The sequence below is a fragment of the Athene noctua genome, chromosome 1 (genome assembly GCF_965140245.1).
Source record: "Athene noctua chromosome 1, bAthNoc1.hap1.1, whole genome shotgun sequence".
NCBI classification, from domain to species: Eukaryota; Metazoa; Chordata; class Aves; order Strigiformes; family Strigidae; genus Athene; species Athene noctua.
Window position 1 is genome coordinate 108,775,182 of NC_134037.1, and position 15,765 is coordinate 108,790,946.

The 15,765-nt window shown below is 44.4% G+C and overlaps 1 protein-coding gene across 1 annotated transcript in view; it reads right to left on the reverse strand.

The window, feature by feature from the left end:
- The window catches only part of TP53BP2 (tumor protein p53 binding protein 2), a 48,873-nt gene extending 34,817 nt beyond the window's left edge, over positions 1–14,056 (reverse strand). Inside the window, exon 1 of the mRNA XM_074897280.1 lies at positions 13,790–14,056. Within this exon, the coding sequence (XP_074753381.1) occupies positions 13,790–13,816 (27 nt within the window). The 5' untranslated portion in view covers positions 13,817–14,056. The remainder of the gene's footprint in view (positions 1–13,789) is intronic.
- Between the last annotated feature and the right edge of the window lie 1,709 nt (positions 14,057–15,765).

Consider the following 15,765-nt stretch of genomic DNA (forward strand, 5'->3'; position numbering starts at 1 on the left):
CACAGCAGCAATATACATCAATACAGAAAATATATCACAAGTATGTGATGCAGGGTTTTTTTTAAACATTGTGTGGGATGGAAAATAATTACAACAATATAATTTACATCCTGAACTAAAATATATTGTTAGAAGTTAATTTTAGTTAGCTGAAAAAGTAGCAACATAAAATTTTTAGAATAGATTAACTACCAAATTTCAAGTACAGATGACAGAAGTAACTGCTTCCACCCACAGACCTGATGTGTTTTAACCACAAATGAACCTTTCCCGTTAAATATAGAATCCCTCCAAACAGAGTTTTAAATGGAGTTCTTGCATCTTACCTAGCGGGAACACTGATGCTGCACCTTCCCAGATAGCTGAAAAGAAATCAGCTGGTAAAACAGATATTTTTGCTGACTTGATGCAACTTTCTAAACAACAGAAGACAGCCTGCACAACAGCACATTTTCATGTTCTGATAAGCAGTATTCTGAGCTGGTGTATAGTTACAGCTCTCCATTTAATGCAAAGTATATCTCAATAATAAAGTAATTCAGCAATTCTTGTGCATCAAGTTCCACAAACCCTTAAATAGCTCTTCAGTCGGCAACATGCTCACTTATTCACCTGAAGATTAAGGTAAGCAAAAGATCAAGGTAAGCAAAGAACTTACTAGAAGACAGACACACAGAATGCTTGCTACCCCGAATCCTTTTCATATTCAGCTGTTCAATAAAGCTAGGTTCCACAAAATCGCAGAGTAAAGTTTAATATTTGCCTACAGCCACACCCAAACACATGGAGTTAGGTTCTTGCCACTCAACCGCCACGCACACTACTCCATTTATATTGTACTGGCTTTTGGCCATAAATATGAGAAAGGAAGTTATGATGCAAGGTAGGTGGAGTACATTAGGAAGCACCGTGGGATTGTTCAGATTATTCCCAGTCTATATAAAGCACAGCCCTTTTCCCTTTCAATTGTATCACAGAAGAAAACAAGACTCAGCCTTTACTCTCAAAGGCATTGTAGTTTCTGCTTGTATAGATTGTTTTAAAAAGATAAGTTTATTATGTATTTGTATTTTATATTGGGTTAAAAGCTCTTTTTTTTCTAGAACTTAAAAATACAACATACATCTACATGCACTTTTGGGGGGATGGGGAAAGAGAGCTGAAAACAGCAAAGAGGAAGCTTTCCCTCCCTTTTCTTTTTTTTTCCTCCCTCTTATCCTTAATGTAGAGAGAACAGAATGAAAGCCATCTGGTTTTGGACTACACGAGTTAAACTGGGCAAACACTATAGCACAAACGCCACATTACATCTCACTATCAGGCATGCATCTGAATCATCATTAGGGGAACCTGAAGAGTTGCAAGAAAAACAGTCTGAGTTCTGGCCAAGCATTATCACCTGAAACTAATGGATGTAGGTTTGCAACCCTCCTACCTCACGGACTGCAGTCTCGAAGACAGAACTCAGTACTTCAGACCTACAAACAAGGAAGATACAATTACAATCTCCCTGTCAAACCTTACAGAAAAATCATCATCATCTTAGTTCAGCCATTCTGGTTTCGTGAAACCTGTCAGGCGTAGCTTAGGACTGGTAAATGCAGGATTCCTAACTTACATCCTCCCTCTTTCAGTAGGGTATAACACACAAGGTCAGTAAGAAAAGATCTTTCCAAACAAATACTTTTCCTTTGAACCCAAGTTACATTTTCTAACTTGATGTTTTTCTTCAGTTGTTCTCATACACCAGAGAAGAGCAGAAGTCCTCCCATAAACCAGTCAGAAAGGTCTATGTAAATGAAACTCACTACTTTGGATGAGCACTAAACACAGGAGCAACACACTCCCCACTCCTTGGCTGCACTACCACATATCACCGAAGGCAAGAATCTCTCAAAACACGTGTGTTTTTTAAAGCCACTTACACTTTTGGACTGCAGGTATCTATTGCAACACCAACATCAAGCAGAAGAAAACATTCTAAAAGATATGGGCCAGTTTGTTTGGGTTTTTTAACATCTAGAAACTAAATTGGTTTCACTAACATACATAGGAAACCACAGCCTTTTTTTACTGAGAACCCACATTCACCGACAGATCATGTACAGCTCATTCTGCTCAGACCCGAATCCACACTTGGATTTGCACCAATTCAGTTAAACAACTGCAAGAATTCAGAGTAAACAAACCCTGAATACGCTCTTCATATTGTACTACATGGCAGCATGTTCACAGATCTCTTCCCGTTGCCATCTGTGAAGTTCCTCTCCGCCACAAATTCCTCCTAATGTACTCTTCCCCTTCCTCCCCAAATCCTTCCTCATGACCCCTTACAGCCACCGCTTTTTCACTGTTGGACACTTCACCAAAACCCGCTGCAAGCTGACTGGCAGAAAAACAAGCCTACACACAGTGTTTAGACTTGTACTGTTGGTGTCCTACTTGGAGCTTGCTCCTCCTCCTCCTGGAGTCAGAAGGAGAATTGGGTCTTTGGAGGCTTGTCCCTTCAGGCAGACTCTGCCTCATGTTCTGTGTTCAGCACTGAGTTATAAACACTTGGTACACAAAGAGAAAGCAATTAACAATATTTTCAGGCAGATAAAAAACTTATACTGTGTAATTCTTTTGGTAGGTACTATGCTCTGGAAAAGGATAACAGTAACTCACATAATATAACCATGGGGGTTCACAGATGCTCCTCCCATTCTTCAGTATCACAACACACATTGCAGCTAACAAGAGCCTAAAGCTAAGGCAACAAAGTATAATGAGTGGGGTTATGAACTCAAGCTTAAGCCTGAATCATCTCAATTTTCTGTACTTGCGTCAAACCCAGAGGCAGTCTTTGTACTAAAAAAACCCAAGCCCAATAATAACTAAATAAAGGAAAATAAAAAAAAGAAACTAAGCTGCTCTTGCTGCTCTAGAGCTTTGCAGCCCTCCCCATTGGGAATAAGTGTTACTGTTCTCTTAGCCTCCTAGACGGCTAGAGGCCAATAAGAAGCCATACTAACTGCTGCCTGTCGGAACACTTAGGAATTACACCTCTCAAAATATTCCCTTAAAATGCGTGTATATTCCTACAATGAAAAGAAAGCCTACTATTTTCCCTAGTAATCAAAAAAGAATATTTTGTACAAGCCAGGACTCTTCACAGAGAAAAGCAAAGTGATACCCGCATCAGGGATGAAAGTGTATTTAACACAACCTACACCTTAACAAAACAGGCTGTCACAGTAAACTGTCACCTATACCACCCACTGCCTAAGCCACCAACTCTTTATTGGGTTTAAAAACACTCATTTTCTACCTTTCCAGCCAATGTATAACAACGTCACCAATAAAAAGACAATCAACATTCACACCAGGAAGCACTCAGCCTCAGCCCACCAGAACACGCAAGTCAAATTCACATTTATCATGCAACTAGTGCCTGACCCACACATCAAGCAAATTCATTAAGTTCTATTTACTGGCAATAGGGAGCTGTGCTCCTGGGACCACCCATTGGGGAGGCAGAGTATCGAAGGAACAGAGGATTTTTTTTTTCTGTGAGCTCAGTTTGAAAAAAAAAAAAAAAAACAAACCAAATGAACAAGAACGCAAAAACCTTGTGATTTAATAGCAACACAAAACAAATCACGTAGCAAGTCACAAAAAAAATAAAACAGAACACTGGTTTACTCCAGCTTCAACTTCATAGAGCTCAGTGCCAAACGCTTTTGAAAATACTATTCCTTACAACACATTACTCACTCCTCCAGGAAAATAGCTGCCAAAATCTGTGTCCTACCTCCATGAAACAAACCTATGACAAACCAAAACACTCATGACATGCACAGGTAGGTCAGAGGACACACCATTTTTGGCACCTGAAACAATGTCACATTTAACCACACAGGTAATTCCAGTGTAGGGAAAGTCACAGGATACACTGTCTGGGCTGTTCTGTGATACAGGCTGACCAGCCTGGTATCCTAAAGCGCATTACTACAATGAGAAATCTGGGGGTATTTTAGCACACCACAGGTTGAACATCTCCTTTATGCAGCAACCCCAGAACATGCCGTTCAGCCATTTACCTTCAGGATAAGCAAAAAAAGAAACAAACCCAAAACAGGAATTTCAGACTGCACAGCACAAGTCTGCAGGCTTTACTGCTTTCAAGGTCAGCAGTGGCCTCCTATACACACACCTCCAGGAAGCAAAGACTTCCCGCTACATGAGCTTCTCAGTCTCACCTGGATAAATATAAGCTTGTGTTAGTTCAACTTAATCCTTGCAGTGAGAATACGTGAAGGTAGTGGATAAATTCCCCTCTACCACCATCTCTCAAGACAACATGGAGATTAAAGAAAGCATAAGGTATCATCTGACCGCTACAGCTTAGTTGACCTAAATGGTGCACTGACAGAAGCAAGCCACACTCTTCTCAAATCCCCCCATTACATCTGATTATGCAGCCACATGGCAAATCACTTCCACCATATAAACCTTTTTGTTGCTTTTTGCCTTTACTGTAAGTAGCATTTCCTCCCAACCGTCATCCAACTCCTCGCTAAATTCAAGGGGAAGCTACAAAAGACACGTGGCTTTGGGTGGGGATTGAAACCAAAAGAACAAGACCATCTATTTGAACAGCATCCTACTATTAAATTAATTAGGTGTAATGTCACACCATACCTTTGCAGAAGGGTAGCTCTTTCCAATTCACCACCAGTTCTGGGTGGGAACACTGCTGTTGCAATGGAAACATCCCTTGAAGAATGACCTTCACCTCTCAAACACAGATGACTGCCAGTACACTGAAAGCGAGCAGCCCGTGCATGGCAATGCCAAAGACAACTGGCATGAAATGCCTATGTTTGGTGGTCATATCTATATGACAATAGCTGAAGTTATTATTCAAAACAATAAAGAAAGGGTTTTATCCTACCATTTCTGGGCTGCAAACACACAGGAAGTTATTAGTAAGTCTGCAGATACTGAAAAATATTATGTTACAGCAGCACGTCTTCAACTGGCACAGAAGACACATGGAGCCTTTGCATCAAAACAGATGGATCTTTTTTGTTATTTTGCAAGTTAAAAGGGACCAGTAGGGCTACTCCAACACTGGAAACAACGGATGGTCAGATGGTCTTAGTCAACCACATTATAATGGGATATATACAACTACAGCAGAACTAGGAAGAAGAAATCGTGCCTCATCAGTCAGCCCACCAAGCACCCTGCTTGATCTAACCTTTGCTCCTGTAATGCAGAGCTCTACATGCTTTAACTTTCATCAGGAAAATATTCAGCTACTATAACAGAAGCTGCAGAAGGGTGGCAGATTGTACAGTTGATCACTGTCTGACAGGTTTTATTTAAGTGCCACTCACTCCCCAGAGCTCTTTCTAGGCAATACCATGCTCTACACAGACACACCAGCTGAGAAGCGAAGGAGGGGAGAGCAGTTCATCAGAGTGAAGCAGCACTTGTTGGGTGGCTCTGCATGTTGTCACCAGAAGAGTCATGACGGTGATCTTCACAGATGGCCTTGTATAAAATGGTGGTCACTGAGGTGATGTCACAGCTATTTTAAATGAAATAAAGTAGAGTTTAATCTAATCAATGTTTATATTATGCCAGGCTCCTCAACAAGCTTCTTCTGACCCAAGAACTCCAGAAACCGTCCCTCTCAGCCTGTTACTATTTGCCACTCATTCAGCTTCCCTGAAGGTAGAAAACTTCTCCAACTCAACCTCACTAAATGCTATTTCCCAGAGAAGCATTCTAAACAATGTTTTTGTGCAACACTGGGAAACCACACTGCAGAAAGGCCTCGTGGGCAAGACCTACATACAATAGCACAGGAATAACGATGCAGAGGCAGTGCTGTTTCCATAGCTTCCCCACACAAACCTTTACTTGTAATAAAACATGTTCTCAAAAGGCTGGAAGACACCGTGTGGCTATCGCTGATAAAGTGGCAGCATGACAAGTAGGCTATGCACTTCAGAAACACAGGTCATACGTGACCCATGACAGAGTTGCTTTGTTGGTTTTAGTATTTCACAAGAGAGCTTTGTGGCATTCTCCAAGGAGGTCTGGAGTATTTTGCTCAGCCCCTACACACAGTGCCTTTCACAACTCCACGACACCTTGCTCCCTCCCTTTTTTGCAGCCACAAATCAGATACATTGCCTGCTATGTCATCTTTTCCTGAACACTTCATTATGTTGAGACACACACACAGTCTTATTACAGCTGAGATCAGAGAACCTCTAACAGATTCTGGGAATCCCATTCTCTAGAGGGTTTTCCGAGCCCTGGGATGTCCAAAGATGGCAAGGATGGGTTTGACTTTCATGGAGAAGTCAGGGCAGGAGCCATCAATCACTGCTCTGCATGTCCCAGATACTAATCTGGGTGAGGTTCTGCATTCAGGGCAGCATACACTTATGTAGGATGGGGAGCAGGGTGAAAAAAAGATGTTTGCACACAAAAGAAACGAGCACACCAGACATGCCACCACTCTCAAGCAGCAAGGAAATTACCGCCAAGTTCTAACTGTGCACAGGTATAACAAACAGCTGAATAAGAACCTTCCTGGACATTTCTGTGCTATTTTCTAGCCCAGCCAGCTTTTACAACTTTAAATTTGTCCAGCAAAACTAAGGAATAGGCGGATGAGATCCCTGTGTGTCTTGCTGAAGAGGCTTGTGGCTATTGAAACCCAAGAAGGGGACAGTCACCTTGCAGAAGGCCAAGCCTCCACAACTTGAGAATGCAAGAGAGATACTCTACCCCACTGCTTATGTTTAGTCTTCCAGTTCCTTATTCGCACACTGCAAAGCTGTGACATGTTCACAGACCAGCAGGCTGTGGCTCCACTGAAGTACCAGAGCATATCGGTGGTTTGGTGCAGTCTAGAGCTCAAATGGGGTAACAATGACAGCATTAAAAAAGAACCCACCAAAGAAGATCTAAGAAAATACAGATTTTCCTCTTAAATGACAGAAGGAAACTGAAAGCAAAAAAAATACAAGATTCCAGATACTCTTCCTTAGCTTTAAATTTAAAGAAACAATGGGATTTAACACTCTGTTGCAATAGAGTAAAACTAGTAACCTAAACTTAGGCTTAACTGCTTAAGGAGCAATCAGATCTAACAAAATAAAAAAAAATATCAAAAGACAAGGAAAGTCTCCTAACTTATTCTGACAAAAAACAAAACAAAACTCACATGCTGCTTTTTATATCCAGGATGCCTTAAACAGTGAAACAGAAACACAAGCTTTACACACATGCAAAGCATTTATGAACAAGCACCTCTTTTGGGGACTGTTCTCAAGCATGGAACAGAATGAACTACCATCAATGTTCTCTCCCCATTCATGATTAACCCTACATAAGTCAGGGCACAGGCGATGTAATTACTTTCAGCAAGATCATTTAATACTTACACTGGATATGACAGACTTATATTACAGCTGTATCACAATGTACCAGTTGGTTTGACCATACAGGTCTCCCAGCTCCCAGGCTGAACTCACTACATGACCTTTAACAAGTGGGTTAACTTCCCTGCAGCTTCCGCTCAACTTTATTAAATGCTCTGATCTGTAGCAGTTAGTATTTTAGACCAGATGTTTGATATTGAATAACTCAAAATAATCAGAAGCTTTCAAGACAGCAATGTGAACGTGTCTATGTTTTTACTTGAGTTTGTGTACTGTAACTATAACCCAGACACACTACAGATAAAGGTTTTCCTGAATCAATTCCATATCAAGAGAATGATGCAGAACAAGGGATAACTGCAGTACATGTTTGATTTTAAAATGTGTACGCTTTACTTTGCAAAAGAATGAAATTAAGATGTAAGAGTAGGATTTTCAATAAAAAGGCAAGAAATGTTCCCCTAATCCTCATTTTTAAAAGATACGTCACTAAAAGCTAGGGCACAGCACACAGCCATCTATCAAAGGATCATATCATATTAAAACTTGGAAGCATCACTGTAGCATAGAAGAAATTGGTACAGGAATGATGTTACCACCTCAGTAATAAAATTATTGGTATTAATGACACAGCAACAAAACCCAAAGGGTTGTGTCCTTTAGACACAACTGGGTTCAACACCCACATAATGCCATTGCTATGGTGAAACAACTGGTGAGGACACATGCATGACTAACTCTAAACACTGCTAGCAAGATCCAGAATATTAATGATTAACAAGCAAGTATCAAAAGCAAGCAGAAGACTGGTTTCTGCCTTTTAACACGTCCAGCATCACGAGAGTCATGACTGCCGTTCTGGCCTGGATTCACTCATGGTTCCCTCCTTGAATATTTAACCCGAACTACAGCAATAGTTATCTAATACTGTTTTAAACAACGTTCTGGGTCTTTCACCTTCCACAGAAAAGCCTGGAACCTCTAAAACAGTTAAGCAACAGTGACTAAGATAATTAAGTGTACTTCACATGATGTCCAGGATTTCTAGTGACCTTTATACACAGTATCATCCGACTGTTTAAGAACTGAAGATCAAAAAGACTTTGCCTGACTCACAAGTGACTAAGCCCAAAGTAACGAGGCCTAAAGATAATAAAACTTGGAGCAAAGAGTTTTATCTGTTCATTGCCTCGTGAGTAGGAGCACCTTCCAGTTTCCAGAGCATTAAGTAAGTTTTTACACTTCACAGGAAGTCAAAAGCCCAGAGACTAAAAGGATCTGGGGGTTCCTTTGTTATCAGTGGGGACATGCAAAAGGAAGCAAGAAGTCCTCCCTAGCTGTGCCACCAAGCCATGGGAGGTAGCTTGAGTCAGTCTCCTCCGGGTTATCCAGCTCCCTCTTCAGAGAGGCTGTACGGCACCAAGGCACAAGTCTGCCCATAATTAAACAAGCTCAATAACACACACAGCGGGAGAGAAAGGAGAGTCCCCGAGGCAGACTACTAACAAGGACAGCGGCTAGACAAATGGAGCACTTTCATGACGGTTTCTTAATCAATAATCTGAAAAGAACGCTAGGCACATTGCCATTCTGCTAGTTTATTCTGCTGAAATAACCTTTATACCTGCCTCTCAAAGTCCAACTGACTTGCATGTAAATTAATCCCAGAAAGCAGACCTGCTCGCTAATAAAGTGGAGATCCCATCTGGCAACACTAGGAAGAGGAAAAGAAGAAAAAAAAAAAAAGAAATCCTGTAAATTATCCACCCATCCCAAACTTCATCACTGCATACTAGCCCTTGAAACAGTAAATGCAAGAGCCCCACGAGGCACTCACACCCTGAACTGTTGAATACATCAGAAGCAGCATAATTAGCTATTCCCATGGCCTCCACAGCTTGATCTGGTATGAATTTGTAATATTGCCCTTCCCCCATTTCTGATAAAAGCCACACAAAGAAACAAAGATATTTAATATACTGCAGCATAACATAACACAAATTGCTGATGGAGGGCTAAGGTATTAAAAAGAGCCATCTGAGAAATTAACCACATTTAAAACTATTGCTGAAACAACTATTCATGGGACAGAAAAAAGAAAAAAGGAGATCTTACTGTAACAACATGGGGGGGGGGGGGGGGGGGGGAAGGAAGGTACTTGGGAAACCTCAAGGCAATATTTCCTCTTGTGCATAATGACAAGTCACAACCTATAAGAAGCACAAGAGGTAGGTAAGAAAGTTCATCAAAACAATTACCTAAACTTTATTCAGCATTCTAGACAAAATACTTTAAACACTGAATACAATCATAATATTAAAACTTCCAAATTATTAACATTAAATGGAAATTCAAAGAACACACAACAGATACTAGAGTCAGATGAAGATAGGAGGCATATGCTCAGAAGTGCTCACAGTCTGAAGTCCCATTCATGCACTGAAATCCACAAAGGCAGACAAGAAAAAACAGTGTTAACGGCTGATAAACCTGATCGGAGCTTAAATAATTAAGAGACTACAGGAAATGGGGTTGAGATCCTACTGAACACTTAACTGTTCTCATAACAAGTTGTTAAACTCTACTGGGGGTCAGTTTGTTTATAAACTTGTAACTGCTCATCTTACAAAGTGCAAGAGATCCATTCCTGTTAATATTTCTTTAGATAAACTGCAAGAAGAGTGTTTCCTAAGAAAACTGCCCAAGATGAACTACTACTACACTATTCAGGTAATTCAGAATCCATATGACAACTCCAATTAACTGCCTAATAGAGCAAGCAAAACAACCTTAATCGTAGGAGTTTTTTTAAAGGTTAAAAATACATTTATAAAAAATATGTACATCCACAAAGTAGCGAGCATTCTGCAATGCAAATTTATACTTTAAATCCAGTGTTCACTGGAAATTATAGCTCAGAAACCACTCGGAACAAAGCGTTCAACAGACTTTACATGGGAAGCACAACTCCTTATGGTATCAAAGTTGAGCATTAAACTTAAACAAAGCGTAGTTTAACTTGATTAGAAAAGAACACATGGTTATCAGGAAACTTCAATTTCAAAAATTTAAGTAATTTCTTATGATAAAAGGCAAAATTAATTTAGGAATCTAAGCACTCTCCAGCTTGCCTAGTAAATCCCTAATCCTAACAATGTATCTGCATGTCTGGATCCATCCTGATTTCAAGGAGGCTCCCAATAATTACTGCACGTAAAACAAAATGCAAAATGGAACCTATCTAGATCAAAGGGGTTTGATCCAAACACTTCTCTGGACATTAAAGGGTAGCTCAATCTGTGTTACCTCCTACTATCTGCAAAATGACATTTATCCAGTATGCATAATGACGCTAATTATTTCTCAATACACGCTCATCTTTAGGGTAATAATGTAAAATAAGGGAGAGACATCAATTATGCTGCAGAAAAATATGCTATTTTAGAAAGTGTTTCCAGCTCCTTTTCACTACTTAACAGTACCAGTCACACTCCCACGAGCCTTCGCAGATGAAAGGTGACACAACTTCACACAGCTTGCCAGCATTAACCCTGTTATTACCTTCATCAGTACAGCTACACACTGATTACTTCATATTACACCCTTATGCAGACTTTTAATCACATTGTCCTGACATATGGTTACAGCAGCAGTTTAGCTCCTATCTGTCATCACCGCAAGGAAAACATTCCCATTTCAGGGTAGTCTCCCAGGAGCACTAGTAGTTATGCTGCTACAGCAGTTTCCAAGCTTTTCACTGGCAGCTACTCAGGAGATGAATTCCTGGCTGGGCTCATGACTGCTGTAGTCCCTCCCCACTTGGGGGTCACAAGCCCTTCTGTGCTCCTTGCCCATGCTACCTTCTGGAGGTGGGGAGAAGTGGACCTGGAACAGAGTTAAAAATCTTAGAGACAATTTTATTTGGAGGGTGGGGAAAGAGACATAAGTAATGTTAAACAAGAAACAAATTCTGCAGATGGTTTAGGCCAGCCTACTACTTACTACTCATTCAAACAATGCAGATAAAGATACTCAAGTCCATGAACACCTCATTAGTGTGTAAATAAAGGAGCACTCAGACGACCTGCTCACTCCTAACTTTCTTCAAACCCTCCTTCTCTTCCCACCCAAAACTCTTTCAACGTCTTTATAAAGAGAAATGATAATTAGTTCAGGTGGGTGGGGAAAAAAAAAAAAGAAACAACGAAATCTGTAGAAATACTTACAAAAAAGATAAATATTAAGAATTACTCCTGGCACTGTATTTTCCACACTTCTGTATTCACGTTCAGGTAAGTATATTTATTATAAAATGCTTTCAAAGTGGCAAATGTTTATTTGCCCCACAGTCAGTGGACCACTTGTTTAACCTTTTGCACTGTTTAATATAACTGCTGGATACCTTATCCCTCTGAAGATTACACTAAAACAACTCGTTTGTTTTTTTTTTTTAAAAAAAAGGTCAATTAAAGTTCTAGTACTCATAATACTTATTAATTCCTTTTGCCACATTCAGCCCTGACAAATCTTTCATTATTCACAGTAAACACAGTGTGAAAAGCATGTATCCATCCCTTTATTTATGGGTTATAAACCAGAATCACTAACGAGTTGAGTCATCTGCCAAAGTCTGAGCCACCAAAGCAATGCAGACTCTGGAACTTGTCACCTGCAAACACTGATGGGATAAGACTACTTCTGCTTGTTTTCTCCTTTATTTGAACTCAGTGACAGAGAACTGGCCAGCAACATCACCTCTTCGAGATTTTGCTGTTGTACGAGGATGCTTATCTAGCTCGGTTTTGACATGGGGTGAATTAACACCTCATTATTGTATTTACTGCTTGGTTTTTCTCAGTTTTTCATAGGTAGACAGAGTTGCACAACACACTGACTATTTAATCTGTAGTTGGGCTCATATTCTGTCTGTTCCTCCCTCATTAGTTACAGCAACAGTCACCCAGCCTTCTCTAGTGTTCTGCGAGACCAAATTATCGCTCATTATTTCCTCCTAATTGCAGAGGAAGAACCTCACACCGACGGCAAAACAAGCATCCCTGTGAAACGCCCATATATATCCTTCCAGCACGGGTTCCCCAGTTTCACCTCCCAGTACAGTTCCTTCCTCACTTGCTTCAGTCAGCTCCTGGAAGAGGTAAACTGGAAATAATTTTTAACAGAAGAGTGCTGCTGACAGGACTACCTATGCGTGCAAAGCTACTCGGTATCAAGCGAGGTAAGGCAGGCCGGATCGCCCCCGGGGAGGATGGCGGAGAGAAAATTTTAAGGCACCCTTGACTTGAACTAAGCAGGTATTAAACTTGCTGGGATTTTCTGTACATATTTTCTGTACAGTCTCTCCAGAACAACAGATTATGGATTTCATAGGGCATCCATTATGGACTTCATAGGGCATCCCTGCTGGTAAAACCAGGTATTCAGAGGCAGGCATACTTTTTAAGGGAACTACGTATATCGTGGGATCACCTTTAGCTAAGCAAAGCTGCTGTGCTATACTTTCATCCAACTTCAGCTGACAAAACCGGTGTAGTTTTAAAATTCACGTTAAAACTCCGATAGGAGGTGAGCCTCCCTCTCCTTTGGAAAGCGTTAAAGCAGAGACACCTCCCAGAGCAGGGCAGGTTTAACACATACAGACGTGAACAACTCCTGAAACTCCCCCAGCCGGGGCTGGGAATACCTACCCCCGTGAGCTCCTCATCACTTCGAACCGTAAACAACATGGACACCATCTTCCTCCCGGAGTCCGGGCACTCGCAAACAAACCCACCTCCCACTCCCACGAAGCAGTAGATACGGCTCGTTTCAAAGCAACTTTGAGAACTTCACACCATTTAAAAAAAAAAAAAAAAAAAAAAAGCGGGGTTCGGAGGAGGTGCCCGCTTACCCCGCGGGGAGCGGAGGGAGCAGCCTTATACCCCCCAACCCCCGCCAGGAGCGGGGCGAAGGAAGATACCGGGCGCTGTGAGCCCCCCCCGCCACCCCGGGGCCCCGCGGCCCTCCCCTTCCCCCCACCCTGGCTCCGCTCCAGCGGGCCCGTCTAACAAGTTGATCCCGGCATAAAAGAGGAAGAAAAAGAAAAGCCGAGAGGAGGGGGAAAAAAATTAGCTAGAGGGGGAGGGGAAGCCCCTGCGCGGCCGCGGAGCCCGCCCTGGGCGGAGGGAAGGAGAGAGAGGCGGGTGGCCGGCCGCCCGCCCCCCCCCCCCGCAGGATCCATTTTCCCTCCCGCTGCCCCGCTCCAACTTTCCGCGCCCCAGGGGCGGCCCCCGGGGGCCACCCGCCGCGCCGAGCCCCCCCAGCCCGGCCCGCCCGGCACTCACCGGCATCATCTTTGAGCCGAACCGCATGGGGGCGGCCGGTGCCGGCCCCACCGCCCGGAGCGGGAGACCGGCGACCCGGGAGGCAGAGGGCCTGCGCTGCCGCCGGGACGCGCTGCGAGACCTGTTGCGGGAAGCGCCTGGCCCAGCCTCACTGCCCGGCCTCCGATCTGTTCCCACCGGGTGCTGCTCTCCCACCGCTACCGTCGCCCCCGGCTCCGCTCCGAAACTAACCCCGGCCCGGCGAGGAGGAGCCGCCGCGCCCCGCCCGCCGCCCACCCCCGGGAGGGGCCGGCCCGCCTCCTACCCCCTGCCGGGGGTGCCCGGCCCCAGCCGGCCGGGGGCTGCACTGCTACGGCCGGTGCGGCGGGGGGGGGGGGGGGGTGTCGGTCAGCCTGCCCGCGGCTCGGGGGCTGCGTGACTCCCCACGGGTCGCCTCCTCCGGCACGTCCCTCCGCCGAGCGCTGGGCCCCACGCAGAGCAGGGGCACACGCAGCACCGGTCCCGCCCCGAGGGAGCCTCCCGGGGCCGGCCGCGGGGCGGCGTGGGGGAGGGGGCAGCGACCGGGCAAGGTCAGGCTTCGACGCCGGAGCCGCCCCTCGGCTGTGCCGCCGGTCCCTGCCGCCGCACACGGGCGGTCCTGCCGATATTCCCCTCTTAGGGAAAAAACCGGGCACGCAGCCGGGTGAGCAGCCCTGCCCAAGGTACGTTTTACTTTTTTTGGCTGTTTTTTAGTCGGACCTGGCAGTCGAGCTACAGTCAAACCCCACAGAACAACGCTGAGGTCTCAGAACAAAGTCTTCGAGACCCGTATTAAGGTCGGGCTGTGCAAAAAGCAACCCCACAAATCTTTCACACCCCATTAAGAGGAAAAAAAAAAAAAGTTTTCCCTTCCGTGGACCAGAGTGCGGGATACCCATTTCAAATCCAGGTAGGTACTTTGCTAGCAGCACTTCAAAGGCTCAGGGAAGGCTCGGAAGAAAAGTATGCTAAATGAGCACCGTTACCGGGCTCTCTGCAGCAAAACCAGCTCCATCTGTTTTTCCTACTCGTATTAAAATCTTCGCAGTAATTAAAAAGGATAAAAGAGGATTAGAAGTTTCCAGATGAAAGAAGAACAAAAGTCAGACCTAGTTTGTATATAAACATCTCTTTTTCTACAGCAGTAAAGAAACCTTAGCAGCATTGATAAAAGCCTCGAGAGCTCCTATGCAATAATCAAGTATTGTTCAATACCACACTCTTGCAGCTGGGGGGTGTGTGTGTGTGTGTGCTTAAAAAAAGTCAAAAACATATATTTCTGTAGTTGTCTAATTATAGCAAAGAAAAACAAAGCACTTTTTTGGTTTTGGGTTTGTTTGTGTTTTTTGTTTTTTTTTTTTGCTACAGCGCTTTGAAATACAGCAATATTTAAAACATGCCAAGTGTCTCGCATCTGTTTCAAACCCGCTGTACAAAGCCTCCCGCCGCCGGCTCACACCTCCGGGAGCGCTTCGCTTTCTAAGGAGCCACCTGCGGGGGCGGCGGGACGGGGCCGGGGGTCCCTGTCCCGGCCATCTCTCCGCGGCCGTGACCAGCTTTAACTCCCCACACACACACACACGGTACGTTTTTCTTCCACGCGAGGCGGCGCCGCGGGGCCCCACGCCGCCCGAGGCCGCTCCCACCTCCCTCCCCGCGGAGCTCGCCTGCAGTTCCCGGGCCAAGCCCCGCCCCGCCGCCGGGGCCGACCAATGAGGAGGCGCCGCCGGCGGCATGACATCACCTTCCCCGACGCCCATTGGGTAGCTCGCGCAAACAGCGCGCCGTCTCCCGGCAACACCGTGGCGTCACGGCGCCGCCCCGTGACCCTCCGCGCCCCGCGGCGGGCGGACCGCGGCTACCCCCGGCCCCCTCCCGGCCCCGCACCCCGCGGGCAGCGGCGCTCCTGGGAGAAACTCGAGGTTTGGATTTATTTTTACAATATAAAAATGTTACCT